This window comes from Trachemys scripta, chromosome 15 (assembly GCF_013100865.1).
Source record: "Trachemys scripta elegans isolate TJP31775 chromosome 15, CAS_Tse_1.0, whole genome shotgun sequence".
Lineage (NCBI taxonomy): Eukaryota > Metazoa > Chordata > Testudines > Emydidae > Trachemys > Trachemys scripta.
Genome location: NC_048312.1, coordinates 13,383,776 through 13,406,531, shown reverse-complemented (window position 1 = coordinate 13,406,531; position 22,756 = coordinate 13,383,776). Strand labels below are relative to the sequence as shown.

At 44.9% G+C, this 22,756-nt stretch overlaps 1 protein-coding gene across 2 annotated transcripts in view; it reads right to left on the bottom strand.

The window, feature by feature from the left end:
- ULK1 (unc-51 like autophagy activating kinase 1) overlaps nucleotides 1–22,756 on the bottom strand; it is a 101,720-nt gene that overhangs the window by 64,955 nt on the left and 14,009 nt on the right. For both annotated transcript variants that reach the window (XM_034790941.1, XM_034790942.1), the window contains exons 4-7: nucleotides 15,653–15,685; nucleotides 13,574–13,610; nucleotides 3,599–3,772; nucleotides 652–725 (exon numbers count right to left, since the gene is read on the bottom strand). In XM_034790941.1, the coding sequence (XP_034646832.1) occupies nucleotides 652–725; nucleotides 3,599–3,772; nucleotides 13,574–13,610; nucleotides 15,653–15,685 (318 nt within the window). The remainder of the gene's footprint in view (nucleotides 1–651; nucleotides 726–3,598; nucleotides 3,773–13,573; nucleotides 13,611–15,652; nucleotides 15,686–22,756) is intronic.

The window sequence follows — 22,756 nt, the reverse complement described above, 5'->3', positions numbered from 1 at the left end:
CTATGTTCACATATCACACCAGAAAAAAAATGTATCCATATAGCCCAATCAAGATATAGAGCAGGTACACCACGGGCTGGCTGAATTACAAACAGAGGGCCACTGTCTCTCAACACTGGGAACAGAGAGCAATGGAAGAGAGGACACTTTGTCCAAAAGGCCCTTTATCCAGGCAACACCTTGGAAAAGGCTTTATGGCTGCAACGTCATTCCTAGTTTGCATCTTTGCTACTCAGCCTGCAGTCAAGGGATAACACTGGATTTTAGGTCCCAACGCCTTAGCTGAAGGGCCCTGCTTCCTATCTGGAAGAGGCAATTTCTGAGTGGGGTCAATCAATAGTCTATTATTATTTACCAACGGTTGCCTGAAAGGCAAATGTCAGCACAGCAGCATAGATGTTTGCCATCTTGCCACTCAGAGAATCTTTATCAGGTCTCCCACTAGGGTTTCACTTACAACAACAGCTTTAAGAACACAAAATTCAGGTCTTGGGGGGAGGTCTAGGAGGAAAGGAAGAATTAGGCTTAATGGTTGCCCAGAGCTTTGAATGGTATAAACAAAATAACCATTGCAGATTCCACATGTCAGGAAGACTAGCCTATACAATACAGCCGTTTGACCACAAAGATACATAAGCAGAGTGCACTTACCATGTACATAGGGGAGCCACACAGCGTTGCTGCCATCATGTTGCTTTGCAGGTACCGGGCAAATCCAAAATCAGCTACAAATACAAAGAAAAGAAGTTCGTTCACTAGTTCTAGAGAAGCCCAACCTTTCTTCAGTTGCCTCAATCCCCAGCGTGGGCCCTCCTGTTTCTCCGTGGCCCCTCAATACAAGGGACGTCCCCCATTTTGAATACAGAACTTATGTTCTATCCCCGAGCTAACCCAAGTTTCTCTCACTATTATTACACGTTCCATTCAACAGAAAGGGTTGAGAAAATGCAGCTATAAAAAGCATTCTATATGTATAGGAATGAATCCCACTTAAAGGTGCCTGCAGTCACTATTTTTCCTGTGTCTATTGTTCAATGTTTGTTCTTTCCAGGTGGAATCCAGTGGCCAGATTCTCAGCTGGTGGAAACTGGGAAGCCTCTATTGACTGCAATGGAGCTATGCCTCTTTACATTAGCTGAGCATCTAGTCTAGGGTGACCAGACAGCAAGTGTGAAAAATTGGGACGGGGGTTGGGGGGTAATAGAAGCCTATATAAGAAAAAAACCCAAAAATCGGGACATCTGGTCACCATAATCTAGTCTGAGATTTATGAATGCAGTGAAGGCCCAAGCATAGCTTGATAGCTTTTCCCTCATTACTTGCTGCTACTTCAGATTTGGGGAAGCGGTAGTTACACTCCATGACATAGGGCAGGAGGCAGGGTTGCACCACAACATAATGAACACCCACCACCATCTGTATCTTTGGAACATGCTCGTTTGAAGCTGCATGACACTATTTATGTAGCATTTGTGATACCAAGACATTGCTAAAGCACTGGCTTTGCACTGAGTGTGTGTGTATATATATATAAAAAGCTGAGTCATTAGTTCACCCTAGAAAAGCCAGGGTCTATCAACGCTAAAAGGATTTACAGCTGCAAGTTACTCAGCATCTGATCATATGATGCTTAGAGGTTCCCTTAAGGTTACCAGATATTTCAAGCAATATTTGACACGGCTGTTTATATCGCCATCTGTCATTAGAATATTATGTCTGACTAGTCCCACTCCTGGACCACACACTGTCCTTCTTAAGGAAAAGGGGTGGTTAAACAGCAGTGTGTGTGAAGGTTACCACGAACTAAGACTAATGCAGCACACATTAGCTAGGATTGCTGTTTAGATGGCCCTCCCTTTTTATGTGCCTGTGGGTCATTAGACACTTCTACTTTCCATCCATGCTTGAATTCTGGAGAACGCTTCAGCTACAGCTGAGCGGCTGCAAAATTTCACACAGACCTCCAGCAGACTTCATTTGTCAACCAAAAGGCACTCACGCTTTCTCCACAAGACAGAGTTGAAACAGAGCATGGTGTAATTTAATTGGTGTCAGAGTCAACTTGGTCAACTTGCAGTATAGTCCAACAAATGTCCATGAATCAAGATGCGACTACACAGCTCTCCTTTAAGAGAGACCTTGGGTTCAATAACTGGGTTTCTGGCGTGTGTTCGTATAACCGGTCAATCAGCATATGTTACATGTCCCCCTCTGTGCTTGATCCATGGAGGATGTGGGTCCATCACATCCAACCTGGTTCTTTAGCTCAAGCTGTAAACTGACATTTTTAGCTCTGGAGGTTTCTGATTCAATTCCTGGTGTCAGCCAAGACGGCAGCCATCACATGTGCCGTTTTTTAAATCGGAGCTCAGCGTTCACAAAGTACGTAGGGATCGCAGTCTTGGGACACCAAAATTCCCTACCTCTCCCACCCCACTCTGCCAGCATGCCCCACCTCTGTTTTAAAAGGCCAGGACAAATCAAGATCACTGCCTAGACAACTGTTGCCCAGGGAGGAAACTGAATGACTGTTTTTTCTGAGAAAGACACCTCTCAACTTGTAACTGGACTGAGTCCACCCAATTCATTTTGAATATGTCACAGAACAGCCAGAGCATAAGAACTCTGTCACTCACTAACTACCAGGGTCAACGATTCAGGTCATCACTAGAGTAGCAAAATAGGTCATATATAAAAACAAAAGACTTGCTAGTTAAAACAGGTTAGGTCATGTTTAAAAATGTGCTAGCTATTCTCCTAATCTAGACAGAGCCTGAGAGATGAAAGGCTCCATATCTGAATACCCATCCTTAGGCCAGGAAATCAAACTATATATAATCCACATGACTACCCACGATTTCATTTAAACATCCTGGGGAGCTCGGGTGGAGGCAGCTGATGCACTAGAATTTAAGGCCTGATCTACACTGTGGGACGGAGGGGGAAATCGATCTAAGATACGCAACTTCAGCTGCGAGAATAGCATAGCTGAAGTCATCGTATCTTAGATCGACTTAGAATCACTTACTTCGCGTCCTCGCGGCACGGGATCGACGGCCGCCGCCCCCCTGTCGACTTTGCTTCTGCCTCTCGCCAAGCTGGAGTTCAGCAGTCGACAGGAGAGCGATCGGGGATCAATTTATCGCGTCTACACTACACGCGATAAATCGATCCCCGATAGATTGATCGCTAACCGCCGATCCGGCAGGTAGTATAGACGTACCCTAAGACTTAACCACAATAGTTATCCAGCGGAGCACAGTGCTGATCAGCATCCGCTTCTTTTGGAACAAGGGTAAGAAACAAAACAAATGGATGGGGGGGGGGGGGGACAGACATTCAGTTGGTGTGAACTAGCACAGCTCCACTGACGTCAACAGCACTACACTGATGCACACCAGCTGAGGATCTGACCTGGAGAGTTTTCAAGACATTCCACTGCAATAGTGAAAAACTAATCCTAATTCCCCCACGATCAGTTCATTTGTTTCTTATCCAGTTGCAGCAGTCTGGATTGGCTAGTTAGCCATTTCCAAAGCCATGTTGATCGTTCCCAGGAAAGCGTTTCTGAAAGCAGGATATAAGGAAAGGTTCTTACCAATCTTTATACGAATGTTGTTAGGATTTGACTTCTTGCCTCCAGCATAAGAAAGGAGGATATTCTGTGGTTTCAAATCCCGGTGGATGATACCTTTGCTGTGTAGCATTTTCATGGCACCTGCTATCTGCTGGAGAAAGAGCCTGATGGTATCTTCGCTAAGCGTCCGCATAGCTGGAAGGAGAAACAGACAGAACGATTGTAACACCAGCCATCACTAAGCAAAGCAGAAGGCAGCTTCTCCACAGAGATGAACCAGGATAATTCTGGATCAAGCACCTCCAACGCTCCCTCAAGCTACTCAGTGAGAAAGGAACTACACGGGGTTTGTTTTTAAATTGGTTCTTGAAGAGCATCCCTTAAAGTATTGGTGACTAAACTGCATTCTCCTCCATATCTGAAATGATGCAAAGAACGGTGCGCCCGATCCTCAGCTACTATAAATCAGTATAACATCACTGACTTCAGTGGCAGCTCCATTGACTATGGTGAAGATCCACCAATTTACACCAGCAGAGGATCTGGCCCTGCAACAGTATGTACCAACAGGGAGGAAACTGAATATAAATAGCTCTCATCAACAACGTTTTTTAAAAAAATGAATCCAGTTCTTTAAATGTGCATGCAGCTAACTGCATTCTGCTGGGAGGCAGGCTTTCTGGGACCTTTTGATTTTAAAACAAAGAAATACTGAAAGGATCAAGAAGCTAAACGGAATCCCACATCTAATGAGGTTGATCCAAAATTAACCCCAGCTAGTTTATGAATCATCTTTCCCCACAGCTTTACAAGCACATCTGTAAGACACACCTACCAAAGGCGGGATCTGGCCCACTGAACACAGAACAAATCTCAATAGCAATACTGTGAGACGCCTTCCTAGGTGGATGCTAACATTCAAGAACAAATAAGGTTCAAAGAAATACATTTCACTTGAATAAAATCATCTCTCTCGTAAATGCCCCAGTAATTATTGGGGGCTCCATTTTCATGTTGCTCCAGCTGTTCTCTGGTAAGGCCTTAAACCATATTGGCAAGAGCATCAAAACACTATTCTACCTTCTCAGCTAAACTGGAGGAATCCTTAAGAAAACACAGAGCAGGGCACAAGCAGTTTTAGCCCAACACAGGAAATTAAATATTTTTACTTTAAAACAGCATGAAATGTGGGCTGACTGAACTGCATTTAGAATAGAAAACAAACTCCCATCCCAACTCCCAAATCTTCACAGGGAGACTCACAACTAGCAGACCTAAAATGTCACTCAGTCAACCGGCTCCTCATTGCTTCATACATGTAACGCCAACGTACAGATATGCAGAGCTTCTCTTCCCCCACTGGGTTCTGTTCTCATGAGCCAGCACTCTACAGGAATTTACAAGACACTGCTCTTGTCGTGGAGTCTTGGTGAATGGAATATACCAATTGTTACAAAGGCATCTTGAAATTTTAGTCCAACTAATCCTGACAGAGGGTCCTGTGGCACCTTTAAGACTAACAGAAGTATTGGGAGCATAAGCTTTCGTGGGTAAGAACCTCACTTCTTCAGATGCAAGGCCTTGAAGTGAGGTTCTTACCCACGAAAGCTTATGCTCCCAATACTTCTGTTAGTCTTAAAGGTGCCACAGAACCCTCTGTTGCTTTTTACAGATTCAGACTAACACGGCTACCGCTCTGATACTAATCCTGACAGTATCTTACATGAAAAGCCTGGTCTCATCTTTAACATCACATACTCTCAGGAGCATGAAGGGGGAGATCCGCACCTGGTGTACATTAGGGTAATACTCAGTTTATTTCAATGGAGCCATGTTGATTTATACCAGCGAAAAGACAGGTCTAGTATGTCCAGCAAGACTGGCTACATTCTCCTCCATGCCAGTTCTCTTGAATAGACTGTTCCTCATGGTATCTATCCATCCATCCATGGTACTTGGATATGGCTCCCATCACCACAGTATCTGATCACCTCACAATCTTTAATGAACACAACATTCTGTGCTATTACCTCAGTTTAACAGATGAAGGAACAGAGACCCAAAGAAACTAGGTGACTTGCCCAGGATCACACAGAACATCTGTGGTGGAGCTGAGAGTTCAACCCAGGTCTCCCAAGGGCCAGGTTAGTGTCCTAATCACTGGACCATCCTTCCTCCCAACACCTTAGCTGATTAGAAGTCATGATTATCATGTCTACAACCACAGCATCAGGTCTTCTGAACAGGCAACATTGACCCCAATAATCTACTACAGAACTTTTGGAACAGGGACCATCATCACTAAAAGAGTAGGACAGCCCCTCCCCTCTCCACAAATAATCTCTTTCAAGATTCATTTTGGACCCACAAATCTAATGGGCCCCACTGTCTCAATATCTGTCTAACAAAAAAAGTAGGACTCTAAGCTCAGCAGTATTTATGCTGTCAAGCTAGCAGGCTATTATAGATTCCTTTAGCTAAATACCCTTTGCCTCTAGCAGTTAAACAGTCTTGTAAAAGTCTTGTTCTGACCTGCAGTTCTGCCAGCAAGCCACAACGTTTTCAAGGCATTAGCCTCTCTGAGCTGTTTCCGTACAATTTACCAGCTAAGAGAGTTAAATGCATTATAAGCCATCTCCCCGCCCTGGACATGTTAAGAGTGCATAACCTGGAGCTAATCTTTTACTGCTTTACACTGCAAAAATAGATCAAGATGGGGATTTACAAGCATCCACTCATTTTGGAGAAAGTAGTGCAGAATTCAAGCTTTCACTTAAACAAAAGTTAAGTGCCAAGTTCTTAAGCTTGTGAAGATATAACCTCCCAAACATGGGAAGTATGTAAACCAATCATGGCTGTGGCCTTGAACTGGCAGACAGGCTGCTCCAATGCATCTGCTGCCACGCTGCAGAGCTACGAAGCAGCAGCAGAATAAAACCGATACAAGACTGAGGTCCGCTGCACAGATGCTGCTACCGTGGGCAGCAATGAAACAAAAGGGTCACGTCAGTTTCACGTGGCCGCTCTCAGTTGGGAACGTGTTGCAATATGGGGAGTGCTGGGAAGGAAAAAACTGCTTTCCTCACTGCAAAAAAACACGAGAGAAAAGAAAAACTGAGTTTTCCTAGCTCTCGTTTACCTCTCACCCCCATCCCGCCACGCAACAGCCAGCAGGCTCTGGAGGGGTAGAGTGGCAAAGGCCCTTTTTGCTGCACTGCTGGCTCCATTCTTCTCTTAGGAGTCGCTGGAAGGAGGGAAGAGAGAGCTCCTTTTCCCTTACAGCAGGGGTCTCCAGAACCCCACTAGCCAGAGGCAGAAACAATACACGGCCTAAGTCCTGGCAACTTCCCACCTCCCAGCAGCTATGGTTGATACCCCTTCGTTGGTAGTTTTCCCAGTTGTAACTTCCCTATTTACCCTCTGGCTAGTTGGTTTAGTCCCCACGCTAGCTGTCTAGCAAGATTTTCTTGCCCTACTGGGCTAACAGATCAGGGAAACTGGGACTGTCCCTATTCCACCAGAAAGGTTTCTGAAGGGCAGTCATGTGCTGAGGTTAGCCAGTGGCTGATCTCCAGGGCAGTATCCCATAAGCAGAGGGAGGGAGAAGATACAGCACAGCAGACATGTCCAGTGCATGGGCCATTCAAGCAAAGTAGAGCATGATCCAATTTAACATTTCTCTGCTGTTAAATCCTCATCCTGAGCAAGGAACTTGTGCCAGCGTCCCTATAAACAGAGGGAGCATTAGCTCATCTTCACCATAGCTAGGGCCCTACCAAATTCACGGTCCATTTTGGTCAATTTCACAGTCACAGGATTTTTAAAATAATAAATCTCATGATTTCTGCTATTTTAATCTGAAATTTCATGGTGTTGTAATTGTAGGGGTCGTGCCCACCCCACAACTCCTTTTTGGTCAGAAGGTTATTGTAGGTGGGGTTGCAGTACTGCTACCCTTACTTCTGAGTGCCGCCACCAGCAGCAGCGGCCTTCAGAGCTGGGCAACTGGAGAGCAGCAGCTGCTGGCCAGGAGTCCAGCTCTGAAGGCAGAGCCACCGCCAGCAGCAGCAGTATAGAAGTAAGGATGGCCTGGTATGGTATTGCCACCCTTACATCTGTGCTGCTGTCTGCAGAGCTGGGCACTCAGTCAACAGCTGCCACTCTCCGGCCTCCCAGCTCTGAAGGCAGCAGCGCAGAAGTAAGGGTGGCATGGTATGTATTGCCTCCCTTATTTCTGCGCTGCTGCTGGTGGGGTGCTGTCTTCAGAACTGGGCACCTGGACAACAGCCGCCGCTCTCCGGCTGCCCAGCTCTGAAGTCAGCAGAGAAGTAAGGGTGGCAATACTGTGACCCCCCTAAAATACCCTTGTGACCGCCCCCCCCCGCAACTCCCTTTTGGGTCAGGACCTCCAATTTGAGAAACTCTGGTCTCCTCTGTGAAATCTGTATAGTGTAGGGAAAAGCACACAAAAGGCCAGATTTCATGGTCCGTGACCTTGTTTTTCATGGCCCTGAATTTGGTAGGGCCCTAACCATAGCATAGCTGGCAAAGTATTAAAACATGCAATGGGAATTGGGCACCCCCCAACCTGCGCCTGTCGTTAGCCTGCGTTCTCTGCAAGGCCATGCTACTGTTTCACAAGCCTTGCTCTGCCATACCCAAGTAGTAACAATATCCATGCGTTTATTTTTGTGGGCTCGACAAGCAACAAGGCACTCAGCTGACTGCCTCAGGGACTGCTAGACAGGTCAGTAGAACAGAGTACAGCAGGTCAGTCAGAGGCCCGCATGGCTCCAAGCTCACAGAGTGCTGGAAAAAGCTGAAAGCATCTAGAAGCACCCTGGTCAGCACTCTGTGGACAGGGCTTTACCTGCCCTGAGGCTGCAAGGTGAGCTAGAGCAAACACAGGGGGCCTGGATCAGATGACCCTAGCACAGACATACTGAATTAAACATGACAACTTTATGGACAGGATATTTGGGATTGGGGGAGGGGAGGGAAGAGTAACATCTCATCTTACCCACGAGTATCAGCTGGGTCTGTCCTCAATACAGGCCTGATCCAAAGGCCATTAAAGTCAATGCTCTTCCACCGCAATTTTGTCAGTGGGAGCCACAGAAGGCCGACAGTGGGGGCCCCGCTCTCAATCCCGGGTGAGAAATGCCTCACTCCTTTTGCAAAGGGGTGCCCAAGAACTCAGGGGCGTCCTTCTTGCAGCTTTCCTAACTTGTTAGAATTCAACCTATAGTCGTTATTACACGCCCCTTTCAACCCGCATGCTCTCACACAACATGGTCTATCTAAAAAAAAAAAAGATAGATGTTGCTCTGGTGAGAAATTCTCTTCACAAAGTTGGCTCCTCCATCTACCTGCCTCACTACCAATACATGCCCAGAGCTGGAGGCCAAAAGAGACCATTAGATCACCTAGTCTGACATTCTGTATAACAAAGGCCATAAAATTTCATCCAGTTACTCCTGAGTTGAGACCAATCACTTGTGTGACACTTTCCACTGCTCTGCTAACCTACCACGCAATGTGAAGCTGTATTGTACTCTCTCACTTCGATACATGACACCTGATGAGCTACAACTGAAGACAAAGTCCACAGAGCTGTCAAAAGGAAAGACACATTGTACAGTGAAATCAAATTCCTGTTCACTGGAGGCAGTGCAGTCGTAGCAGGCCACGTATCCAAGGGATAGGACTGAAGATGAGGGGGAAACCAAAACCAACGCATTTCACAGTGAAGAACACACATACGTCTTTTGATTTATGGTAGAGAATTAGAGGTGCTTTGGATGCAATAGGAGAATTAAAATATCTCCCAACATTTTTAATTAGAGGGCAGAATGGATCAGTAGGTTTAAGAGCCTATTCTCCCAATGATAAGGGGATTTGCATGTGTAGCTCACGTTAGCATTAACAGGAATTACCTGCCGAAATACTCCATGAATGGATGGGAAAAAGAGATGCCACAATTAAAGAGCGGTCAAACAACAGCTCCGTACAACAGGAAATTCAGGCTATAGAGCAGAAGTTTGTTTGGGTTTTTGCACTTCAGTGAAACGCCCTGGAAGAAACATGAACGTTCAGAAATGTTTAATAAGGGGACGAGCTTTAAAAAAAAAAAAAAAAAAGAAATTCTACATCTACGAAGGGAAGTGAAGGGTCTGCACACAATGACAGGTGACTGTACCCGGGCAATAAGAGAACACCCAGTCAAACAGCCTCGCAGGGAACAGGCAAACCAGCATGATATAGGACGGGGGCCCGGTCAGATGTTGCTGAGGCAACAGATATGAACATTCCGTGCCTCATTTCCTTGTTAGCAAACTCATTCTGGAAGTTTGTTGAAGGCTGGATGCCAAACCAAGCAGAGAAGCTTGGGAGAAGGGGGCAGGAGGTAGAGAGGTTTTAAAAAAGGCTAAAGCAGCCTGAATAATCTTAAGAGCAAAACTACTCATCTGAAACGTCTGTTTGCTGATGCTGAGGTACGAGCACGGCATTGCGTGAATACATCCCTAAAAGATGTCTCCTATGTGATTTGGAGACGGGATCGGCTGGTAGAAATTTCTCTAAAAATAGGTTCTGATAAGGATCAGTGGAGTTTTTTCAACATATGGAGTTCATGTGATGAGGTTTTCCCTTTGGTGCACACAGCTCACTTAGGTTTTATTAGCCACTGTTATTCATAATTGTCGCCTAGGTTTTAAGAGTCAGAAGCAAGACTACACACGTCCTTCAATTTATTCTTACCTGGTAGCTGCTCCTCACAACTGCAAAAAGTAAAGTAATTTTAGGGAAGGAAAAAGCCTAACGTAACCACCTTTGAGTAACCCAGGGATCAAAGCAGCAACCAGTAGCCCATTGGACATTAAAGCCCCCAAAACAAAGAGGTTGAATGGCAACTAAAATTAATCGTCACCTTCTAGAAGTGACTACCAATCTCCTTATTATAGTCAGTTTTGGATGCAAAGCAAGCAAGTCATGATAGCAAGCAAATGAGTTTAATTAGCAGCCTAACCTAATTGCATAGAGTGCTCCACTTTTGTGCTGCCATGGTCTGCACGTACGAGTGGCGACACAAGTAGGTGCATGTTCTATAAACCACTGCTGGAAGCTTAACGTTCAAATAGGGGGGGGGTGTTTGTATACACGTGCGCGGTTCTGAGTCACGGACGCATAGCTCAGTGGTTTACCCTCTAGAGCAGGGTTTCTCAGCCCATGGGTCGTGACCCAAAATTGGGTCACCAGAACGTTGTCAAAGGGTTGTGTGGAAGGCCCGTGGGGGAAAGGGAAGGGGCATGGCTGGGCCAAATCTGAGTGGCGCTGCAACCCCATACACCAGGTTGCAATGCCCGGTGCAGGGAGCTGAGCCGAGCCCAGCCAGCCCTGTGGGACTGGAACCGCAGGAGTTGCCAGGATGGTGTATATTATGCATCATGGGTAAGAAATATTTAGTAAGCCAGATGTTTTTTGTGCTAAAGCTACTTACTAAGTCGCAACAGGCCATCAAGGTTTACAACTGGGTCCACAGAGGTTGAGAACCATTGCTCTAGAGCTCAGGTCAGCTACGCTGAAAAAAGTTAGCTACCATGGGTGCAATTTGCCTACTGATGTAGAAGCGCAAATCCCACTGGCTTTCAGTGGGACTTGTGCTCCTAACTCACCCAGGTTGCTGCAAAAAAATCCCACCCTACAAGTCAAATTTTCAAAATGGGCAGAAGCAGCCATCTGTGTGTACAACACTTTGCAATTGTGCATACAAGCAAAGCCTTGTGCACATAGCTCAGGACACTGCTTGAAACCATGGACTCCTAAATTTTTATGCCACTCCTCACCTCGTCTCCCCAACTGCACCCCCATTTCATTGCTACCGATCACAGCTCGTTGTTAGTCTAGTTCAACAATTTTAATGCCATAGTAAATCAACTAAGGTTTGGCTATTTTTAAAGTGCTCCATTATTAAAAGTTCCAATTATATTCAGCAAAAAAGCTCCGAAGTACAAACACATTAATTTGGCACTCATGAAACTGTCCCTGCTCCAGGAAAGGGGTTCCATTTCTGCACACCATCACCTAATGGATGTGAAAGCATCACAACAGAACTAACACCAAGCATGCAAAACTCGGAATTAAAATGCAAGTCTAGGTCCCCTCTGACTCATCTCTACCAAAATTATGTGAAGAGTAAAATGATTCTTCACATTTCTTCAGCTACCAATGCCCTTCCATAGACTAAAATCAACAGTTAAATGTCATTTGCTATCCCATATGAATGTGCTCCAGCATGAGTCCTGAATTCATCATTCATGAGACACTGAAGTTAGCTCCAAGACAAATGTGAATTTAGCTTTTAATCCTTCAAGTTCCACAGTGTCCAGTCATCATCTCATTTAAATAAAAAGCCTCCAGTAAAATTATTATTACTATTATTTTAATTCCGTCTCATAATGTTAACAACAAATGCAGAAACCACCCTGGATTGGCACTGTTTGTTTAAACATGACCCAAAAGCCACACAGAAAGAGAGATTAATAAATACTAAGAGACAGCTTTAATCTTTCAGTCAGCCTGCAAGACAAAAACAAAATACTTAAAAAACGACAATAAGTTTTAAGTCCAGCATAGCTCCAGCAAAGCTACAAGTTAAGCATCCAGGAAACATTCTCTCCACTCAGACCCCATTCCAGTCTGTCTTTCAATAGGAGCCTTGAGTTCTAGGGGTTGTTCATTTAAATCATGATCCTGCAAGCTGCTCAGTGGGTCTCTGGACTGGCAGAGCAGCTTGTAGGATCAGTGTCTTAGTCCCTGCATCACAAGTTACTTTCAGCTTAAACTAAGGAAAGAAGAGGACATATAGCCGCTACCACTAACCTGAAGCTAATTAACATATACAGGTCAAAAACATCTGACTATTGTGCTGTACAACAGTTTCTAAATGTTTGTACTTATCACTCTACACTGTGCAGGCTCGAAATTCCCCCTGGCATTTCAATTGGATGCATGCTGTTCTTAACTTCTCTACTGTTGGGTAGTAGTTCTATATGCTGTTAAATACATGGGGTGTTACATCCCAGAGGTGGCTGCATTTTGCCTATGTTTGTTTAAAAAAGGAACACCCAACTTTCTTTGGGATCCTGGAAGATGAAACACTATGCAAAGGCAAGGCATCAGTATAAACAAGTTTGCAATTTTTTTTTCCAGCTGATGAGCAAGATGCCAGTTGCACCTAAAGCAGCTTGTAGCCATTGGTGGAATTCAAATAAACAGTCTAATTACAATGACCTTATAGATTAAGCAGGGTAACTATGGACAGCAGCCCATTCCCAATAGTCATTATTGACCTAAATTGCAGAGCATACAAGCAATCCTAGTTGGCTTCCATGGACTTACTATTTGCAAAGCACATGTACATTCACCAATGAAGAAGCACTTGGCAAAGGGAAAAGAAGAGCAATGATGGTATATTCGTTTCATGGGGAAAAGATCAAATCCACACTCTTCACATAAAACAAGAACCAGGGATCACCTAATGAAATTAATTTGCAGCAGGTTTAAAACAAACATAAGGAAGTATTTCTTCACACAATGCACAGTCAACCTGTGGAACTCACTGCCAGGGGATGTTGTGAAGGCCAAAACTATAACTGGATTCAAAAACGAATTAGATAACTTCATGGAGGATAGGTCCATCAATGGCTATTAGCCAAGATGGTCAGGGATGCAAAACCACACTCTGGGTTCCAGATGCTGTGACTGGACGACAGGGGATGGATCACTTGATGGTTGCCCTGTTCTGTTCCTTCCTCTGAAATGTCTGGTGTTGGCTACTGTTGGAAGACAGGTACTGGACTAGATGGACCATTGGTGTGACCCGGTATGGTCATTCTTATGTTCTTATCTTTCACAAATTCCAACAACTCTAACAAATAAAAATTCAAAACGTTTCCTTTGAAACATAAAGGATGTCCTCCCCTTTGGTCTACTTACTGTGCAGGTAATCAGCCAGGTCACCACCATTGCAGTACTGGAAATAGAAGAGAACGACAAAAGTTTAAGTTAGCATTGGGCAGGGTGGCAAAGATTTAACGAACAGAGGAAGCAAATTAAGTAAGATGGGAACTCCGGGTACGTCTTCACTACCCGCCGGATCGGCGGGTAATCATCAATCTATCAGGGATTGATTTATCGCGTCTCATTTAGACGCGATAAATCAATCCCCGAACGCGCTCCCCATCGACTCCGGAACTCCACCAGAGCGAGAGGCGGAAGTGGAGTCGACGGGGAAGCTGTTGCCGTCGATCCCGCGCCGTGAGGACCCAAGGTACATCAATCTAAGATACGTTGACTTCAGCTACGTAATTCTCGTAGCTGAAGTTGCGTACCTTAGATCGATCCCCCTCCACGCCCCACCCCCAGTGTAGACCAGCCCTCCATAATGATGTTTACACCATGGGATCAGGAAAGGAACCTGGGAGTGTCTACGAATAAGTATTCAAAGCTCACTCAATTATGCTCCCCTGCTAGTATGGAAACATCCAATGAGAGCTCAGTTTGAAGAGAGCATAAGAGTATATATAAGGTTTGGCAGCTCTACAACTATAACGTGTTGTAGTTCTTTCCATGAAATTGCTCATTAGTGAATAGTAGGTAGTAACATATATTCCCCTTCAAGATAAAAAGTCTTCCAGGTCAAGCCTGCGCTAAACAGGCATTCCAGCAATAGAGAGATTAAAAACAGCCTGGTGCTTGAGCTCTGTTGTGCTTGAACTTAGTGTGACAGTGCACCCCATAAGGCTTCATGGAAATATGCTTATGAATGTATATATGACATAACTGGAATATGTTTTATGCTACATATGCCATGTAACATATCTCTGCAAAGGTTATGATCTACTGAATCTATTCATCCTATTTGTACGCATGTGTCATGGTTGTATTCAAAGTTATGAATATTGGCTGTGTACTTGCTTGATTTCTAAGTAGCCTTAGTAAAGCATTTGGTCAGCTTCTCGAGAAATGAATGTGCAAATTAGTGCCCAATCAAGAAACACTTAAAGGACAATGAATCTTGGAAGGCTCCAATCCACATAAGAAGTCTACCTGAGGACGTTCAGGGTAGCACGTAAACAATATCTGATGCCTGTAAAAACTGAGTCATGCATGGACATGTGACTTGTCCACGTGACTCCAAAACTCCATCTTGGAGCTGGACTTTGAATAGGAGAGAGGAGGGGGTCTCCACCCCCAAGAGAAAGTCTATTTAGACCCCTGGGAGACCCCTCCATTTTGTCTTCGGCTGGCTAAAGAGATAGCCTCTCCACCCCCCAAAGATACCTGAAAGAAACTGGAACAAAGGACATTAACTACTGGGAGTGTGAGGGATTGCTGGACCCAGACTAGAAGGAGACTTGTCTGTAAAAAGAAGCTTTTTATTTTATTTTGCTTGGTAATTCACTTTGTTCTGTCTGCTATTACTTGGAACCACTTAAATCCTACTTTCTGTATTTAATAAAATCACTTTTTACTTATTAATTAACCCAGAGTATGTATTAATACCTGGGGGAGGAGGGCAAACAGCTGTGCATACCTCTCTATCAGTGTTATAGAGAGCGAACAATTTATGAGTTTACCCTGTATAAACGTATACAGGGTAAAACGGATTTATTTAGGGTTTGGACCCCACTGGGAGTTGGGCATCTGAGTGTTAAAGATAGGTACACTTCTTAAGCTGCTTTCAGTTAAGTCTGCAGCCTTGGGGCACGTGGTACAGACCCTGGGTCTGTGTTGGAGCAGACTGGCGTGTCTGGCTCCACAAGACAGGGTGCTGCATCCCAAGCTGGCAGGGAAAGCAGGGGCAGAAGTAGTCTTGGCACATTAGTTGGCAGCCCAAGGGGGTTTCTGTGATCCAACCCGTCACACTTAGTGCGCTTCACATACCCCCTTCAGCCTCACGGACGTGCACCTGCAAATTCGATAGCAAGAGGAGCTCCATCTAGACCATGAAACAGGGAAGCCCTATCCAAATAAAAGGTCTATCCGCTTTGTCAGTGTATCAGAATAACTCACCTCCATAACCAAGTAGACAGAGTTCGCCAGTTCCTGGGGAAAAGGAAAAAAACAAAAGAAGATTTAAGCATTTGAAGATCAGAAAAGTTAAAGCCATTGTGCACCTGAAAGAAAAAAGTAAGTTAGTAGTTTTGGGGGGTAAAACCTCATCTCATTATCCCCAAACCGGGGATGGGAAACTATCATATATCTTCCTTGCAATGGGCGTTATGAGGATTAATTCATGAAGATGACGTGGGATGATGAAAATTCTATGTAAGCGCCAAGTACTTCACACGGAGTTGAGCAAGTTATCCATTTCTGAGAGCCTATCCCTTCTTCTGACTTTGGTCTTGGTACTACTTTAGGGCTCCCAGGGATTACCAGCAGCTATTTCCATACAAGGAGCACCTATGTGAGGGAAGGGGAAGGGGGAAGGAAACGTGCACTTAGCTCAGAATTGGAGGTGGTGCTGAGACACAGAATTGGGATCTGCATTTCAACCCCCCCAGCTCAGGTGTGTTTGGAGGGAAAGTCTTGGTTTTGCCCACTGTGGAGGTTGAGGGCAAAACGCAAATGTTGATCTAAACTCCTATCAAGTTCAAAGTGTTCAAATCTTGGGCTTTTGGTTGGAGACAGTTCTAATTAAAATTTATCTTAAAGGAGTTGGTAGGTGGAAAAAAAGATCAAGGAATCCAGGAGCTCCTGAAGAACTAGCTAAGATGCAGGTAAGGTTCTGGGACACATTTCATTCTAACAATAACATAAGAACATACGAATGGCCATACTGGGTCAGACCAAAGGTCCATCCAGCCCAGTATCCTGTCTTCTGACAGTGACCAATGCCAGGTGCCCCAGAGGGAGTGAACCTAACAGGAAATGATCAAGTGATTTCTCTCCTGCCATCCAGCACCACCCCCTGACAAACAGAGGCTAGGGACACCATTCCTTTCCCATCCTGGCTAACATGACTCAGTAATCAAGGACATACAGAAAACCAGCACTTCCCAGACTGCTGATGGCGTTTGGCCTTTCCTCTGAGGCCTCACAATGTAAGCAAGGCACCAGGGAATCCTGGTTCACACAGATTGCAAGTTCAAATTGAAATCTTGGTTTAGCAGTGTAGCTTTTTTGCCTTAGTTCTAAATAAACATGAACATAGAGCAATATTTAAAGACACGAACACATTAAAACGCTTGATGTCGGCTATGGTTCTCTCCAAATATGGAACTTTGTGAGAGCCAAGTCAGGCATCAAATCCCAAATGGACAGCTGTTCTTCTAGAGTTTGTTATGTGCACTGCCTTGGAATGCTCTCTCCCGCCTTAAAAATGCCCTCTTCATCGGTCCCCCGTCTTGGCTTTGTACACTGCATACAAGTATGGGGCCCTATGGAACAGGGTTAAGAATGGAGAAGGCTGTTTAGAAGAATACATTGAAGGGAGCAGCTATTTACACAGTAATTCAGTGCTAGCAGCTTTTCACTCCTAACTACATGGAATTATCATGAGAAAGTAGGCCAGAGGTGTTATCCTTACTACCCCCCCTGATGAATGGGTTATTCTCAACCTCCTTGCCCCAGCAAAAGCCAGACAGGCATTATGAAGGAAGTAACAGATTCAGTAGAACCATGATAATAGTAACCACACTACTATTTTCTATCAGAGTCGGGCAACCTAGACTGAACCAAAGATACAAGCTCTTCCAAATTCCTGGAGGAGTTCAAATCCTGCTCAGGCCTCTATGGAACCAGCAATGTGGTCTTCAAAAATGGGACAATGATCAAGGTAGATGTGACATTCATTCTTTAACAATGGCCCTAGTTTTTCCTCGTCACTCCTGCGTCTCCTTTAACATATGATTATTGAGGTACTGCGTCTAGACCCCAGAGTTCCATTGTGCTAGAAACTGTACAAACAAGTAAAACACTGTCCCTGCCCCTGAGAACTCACAGTCTAGGACTATGACAAGACACAGCACAGGGTGGGGACAGGACAAGCTAACTAACTAGGAGAGTATTTGCAAAACTCAGTAGTCAGTGGCATTCAATTGCTAAAAACATGAGTATTTTAAGCTCTGGGCACCTGTACAAGAACACACCCAAAAATGTTATTAATTTAAGGGCAACATTGTTCAGAACTGCCTAATTTAGGGGCGTCAGTCCCACTGACTTTCAATTAGGCACCAAAGTCACTTCTGAAAGTTACCTTAAATAATCATCAACCAGAGGCTCTTCTGTACCCTCCAAGCCTCAGGGTCCCCATCTCTAATCTATTTACAGACTCCTTAAATGGGTCTTGCTAGGTATCTCTTAAATCAAGCGGAGGACATATCTGTCCACATCCTAAAAGCCACTCTCAGCTCAAGTAAGACCGGGCACGAAAACAACCACTTATCGACCTGGAGGTGTTTTGACATCTGGGGCAGAGCAAGGAACTGAGCCCCTCTACCTTGTCCCAGGCCAAAGCCTTAGCTACCAAATCACTCAGCATCTGCTATACTGTTCCCCTCTCTCTGCAGGGCTTCAACTTCAAAAGGCATCAATCTTCCCCCCCCCCCCCCAATGTGAGCTTTAAAAGCAGCTCCAGCCCCTCCCCATTGCTCCTTTCATCCCTGCCTGCTCAAAGGACTCTGCAGTCTGTCAAGTCTGTGTCATAACAGCTCCTTCTGTCAAGGCCTCACCCACCTCTTGTAGTTCCGGTTCAGAGGTGTAGTGGAAATGACATGTAGAGTTTCAAGGGTTGCAAGCAAGAGTTAAATATATTTTTGTTGACCTTTAACTACCTGGAGTGCATAGAAGCCAAGAAACAGACGCATGCAAAGTAAGCGGCCTTCCCCCAACAATGCATTAAGAGGGGATGCAAATGATCAGCAGCCTGGTAGTGTGTGTTCCAAAGGCTCCCCAGGTTCAAAGTGCTCCCCAGACCCAAGGGCTGGCAGTTTGCGGCTTTCACAGCTGTTCCAGTTACCAGGCTAAGCTGAATTTTAAAAGGTCTCTTGTGTTCGGCCCATGAGCAATTTACTGTGATATTTTCAAGAGCGTCTTTGTTGCATTTCTGTGTAGGACAAGAACTGCATGAGACAAGGCTTGGATTCCAACCCCTGCATTTAAAAGAAGTGCACGCTTCGACCCAACCTGCTTTCACATTCTATTCAAAACCCTCTGTGCTTCCAGCACTGACTGGGAGTCAGAAGGTCTGGGGATTATTCCCAGATGTAACACAAGCTTCCTGAATAGCCAGAGACAAGTCACTCAGCACCCAATTTTCAGAAATGCTGAACACCCAGCAACAGTCATGAACTTCAGCTGGAACCGTGAGAGATCAGAACATCTGAAAAAAAAGAATCAAGGCCCTTTAACCTCTTTGTGACTTAATCTCTCTGCCTGTAAAACAACGCTGCTTACTTAACTAGCAAGGGTGTTGGGAGAATTAATTCTTTACCAGTGTAGCACACCAAGATCCTCTGATGGAGACATATTCTAGTTTATGCAAGTTAAGCACCATACATGCTTGCAAAACCCTCTTATAATTGATGAGACAGGAGCTAGTATGGATGGGACAGATCTGTCAGGTTATTGTATAGTTTGGTCTTCCACCTTTGTAATTTGTTTTGAAGTCCGTGGAAATGTAACAGAAAGGGATTTGGTTCGGTAGTTGGTGTGTACACACAACACTTAAATACAGCTCAGATGCTATATAAGTGCCTGGATAGATATGAGAAAGACTCCAATCAACCTGCCTAGCAACAGAGTGTGACCTTTATGCTTCAGGTTTCACCATTCCAGCCTAGGAGGCTGGAGAAGCAAAGAAATACCTGAAAGTCACTCGTCAGACAGCAAGCTTCTCGCTGCTCTAATTAAGAGATACAGTGTCCCTCCTCCAGCGACAGCATTGTCGGTGTGTTTCCAACCTCGTTAGGAAGCAGTAGGACACTTCTGCTGTAGATCAGGTTTGAGGCAAATTCATGCCAAGATTGTGCGCAGTCATCCATCATTTCTGATGGAAAGTGAAATTGTCTCCCCCGTTCCCATTTTTTTAAAAAGCTACAGATTCATAATCCAAAATATGCTCTGTGTGTGTTACTCTTCCATTTATGATGCATAGCTCCCAGCTCCTCTGTAGTAGGGCTGCATCTGAGGTCAGGGAACAAACTGAATGGGGCTCGGGGCAGGGCTGCATTTGAAATGTAGTTATCTAGAGGGGGTTTGCAAGTACACACCGGGAGGCTTTCCTTACTTTTAGCCACCTTAGCCAGCATTATTTACGTCAGGCAGGTGTGGGGTATCATGCTGAAGATCCCCCAACGCCAAACTACAGTCATACAGTTTGCTTGGGGAAAGCTCACTGGGATTGGAATACATGGAGTAGTTTAACAAGACTCTTAATATTCTCCCCTTGAAAACTCATTTACAAAAACCCTTGGAAGTCCAGAACCGAAACCAGTTTCCTTTCACTTGTGATCCCTCCAGTGCAGGTGGGTTTTGTTCATTAAGAAACAAAAGAAAGAAAAATATGGCAGACCAGACTTTGGGCCTACCGACCGCTTTGGGCCCTTTGAGGCAAACTGAAGCGCCCAGAACATTCACTTGCACGTTAATCCCGAGAATACTATTCCAGGTCATTAGTCCATTGCAGAGCTGGTGTACAAAAGCCATTGAGGGTGCTCTACTTAGGGCCCCTGGCTCGTGTTTGCCAGTTTCTGTAGCAGCGGCTAATTTTGCCACTAGTTGAGGGAAAAAAATACATGGAGACAGCACCTTCACTTCTGTCCTCTTCTCAGGCAACAGCAGCCCACTGACTGCAATCCACTTACATGCAATACGCGTCCAGGTGTAGTGTCAGAGGGACACCGCCAAAGGCGTTCAGCAGGACTATGAATCACCCTGGATTGTTGCCCAATTTGTAGTTCTGCCATTAGAGACTCTAGCAGTGAAGTTTCTCTTTAATTGAGTGTTAAAAATAAGGAAAGGGGAGGGAAATAGTTACTGACAATCTATTGTCTGCAAACCAACACACATGCACTGGGAGAGATAAACCAATAGTGAAGGAAATATGATTTTAATTAAGCTGTGCAGCAGAAGTTGCTGTAGACCAGCACTGTGCTGGAATCCTTGAAGTAATGTTCTACAGTTGTGGAAACGATCAAGGATGGTTCAATTTGTTACAACATCTAAGGCCTAACAATATTGTGACCCTTTAAATTCCCCTTCCAGATAGACTGGAAGGTGGCATATCAGAAGTGAAGCAGACACACCAAAATTAGTTTTTCCTGACTTTTGTTTGTCATCCTCATTCCACTGCTTTAAAAAAAACCCACCAAGGATGTTTGCTCTCATCATTCTCCTGTCTCTATCCTGGGGCCTGGCCTACAGCCAAATTTAACAAAATGGTTAGGAGACAAAAGGTAGAGGTGTCATTTTTCTTACAACTATGATAACCCCATTCAATAATGCACTATTTCCACTGGTCTGTATGGGACTGGTGATAACAGGAGACCAGAAAAAATAGATAGCCCACCTTTCCTTTCATAGAAAGACCTTAGTAAGTTTGAACAGAGTAGAAAAGAAATACAAAGCAGCAGCATGGACAAGGAAGTTCACACGTTCAGTGCCTTTGTGTAAATGGCTTTTTAATCCTGTATTAAAACTTTGCCATCAGGAATTTAAAACATTTGACAGCTACAAAATCCAGATCTTGAAAGTCACCAGGGATTGCTGTATGGGGCCTATTGTTAAAATTCCCTCATTCTCAGACACAAACTAGAAGTCAAGGGAGAAAAAAATCTGTCATTAATGGGTCTCAGCACTGACCTGAACAGACTCCTGTGGGAAATGAGGGGGTAGGTCAGACTGATGCCAAGCATATCCTTGGTCTCTCCTCAGAGATGCCCAGCATGATGGCCGCCATCTTGATTCACACAGCAGGGACAGAACTCAGGACCTCCAGAGCTAATAGCAGGAGATGCTACAGTTTGAGCTAGACAGCCAAGGCATCCCTGCTGGTGGCCGGAGCCTTAACAGACTCACATCCTCGGTGGATCAGGCACAAAGCGGGGACCAGAAACACACACTCACCAGTGGCCCATCATGAGGATGGTTTCACAATGTGGACAACAGTCAACTCAGATGTGCACAGACTCTAAAATCATTCCATGGAGACCACCAAAATAGCAACAGCTTACAGAACTCTACACCAGTCTGGCCCAGCCCGGTAGGGGTCTCATAACCGACCCCACTATGTAAAATGCACACCTGAATGTTGTCACTAAATGTGGACTACAAAGGCCTTCACGTTCAAAACAACCTTATGATATGATTCCATTGTAAACTAACTTCACGCTACAAAACAACAAAGCCTCTAGGCAAGACATTCATGTAGGCTGGTGGAGATGACCTAGAAGACGTCAGCTTCCAGAGCTGTCAATCAGGTACCTCACAAAAGCATTAAGCACCTGATCCAACTTCCACTGAAGTCAATGAGTCCCTTTCCATTGACTTCAATGGGCTTGGATCGGGGCCTATATTTACAGAGATAGTCTATTCAGGATGGAGTCAGTAACAAATGGAGACACAACCTATCCTGGAGATTACCCGAACCACCCACCTCTGCCTAGAAAAGATCACACAGGCAGAACAGCTACGATTACTGTACATAACCAAATGTTCAACAAAGCAGTTCCCATAGACTAGGCCTAGAAATCGATGAATGACAAAGCACTGTCCACACCAAAAACCTTCTAGCTAATAAAACAGTCACTGAGAGGTTGTCACTTTATTGGCCATGAAGTATAGTTTTTGGAAACTTTTCCTATTGATACAGTTTCTCTTACAGGACAAATACAGTTCCATATAGTCACCCCAGAGGGCTGAAGGTAGCCTTGCTAACAGGAATACTTCCACTCATGTGTGGAAAGGAATCTTATGGAGATGGATCATGCAGCCAACACCCCATCAGCTCCAACAGACAAACCCAGATGCAAAGGACCTCCTGGCTTGGGAGCTTTTCCTCTGGCGGCGAAGGCTCCTGCCTCTTACAACAGATGCAGAATGCGCTGCTTACCCTGGCCTCCCAAGCTACCTGGAGACAGCTGCTGAGTAAAGATAGCCAGGGATATACAGGCCATC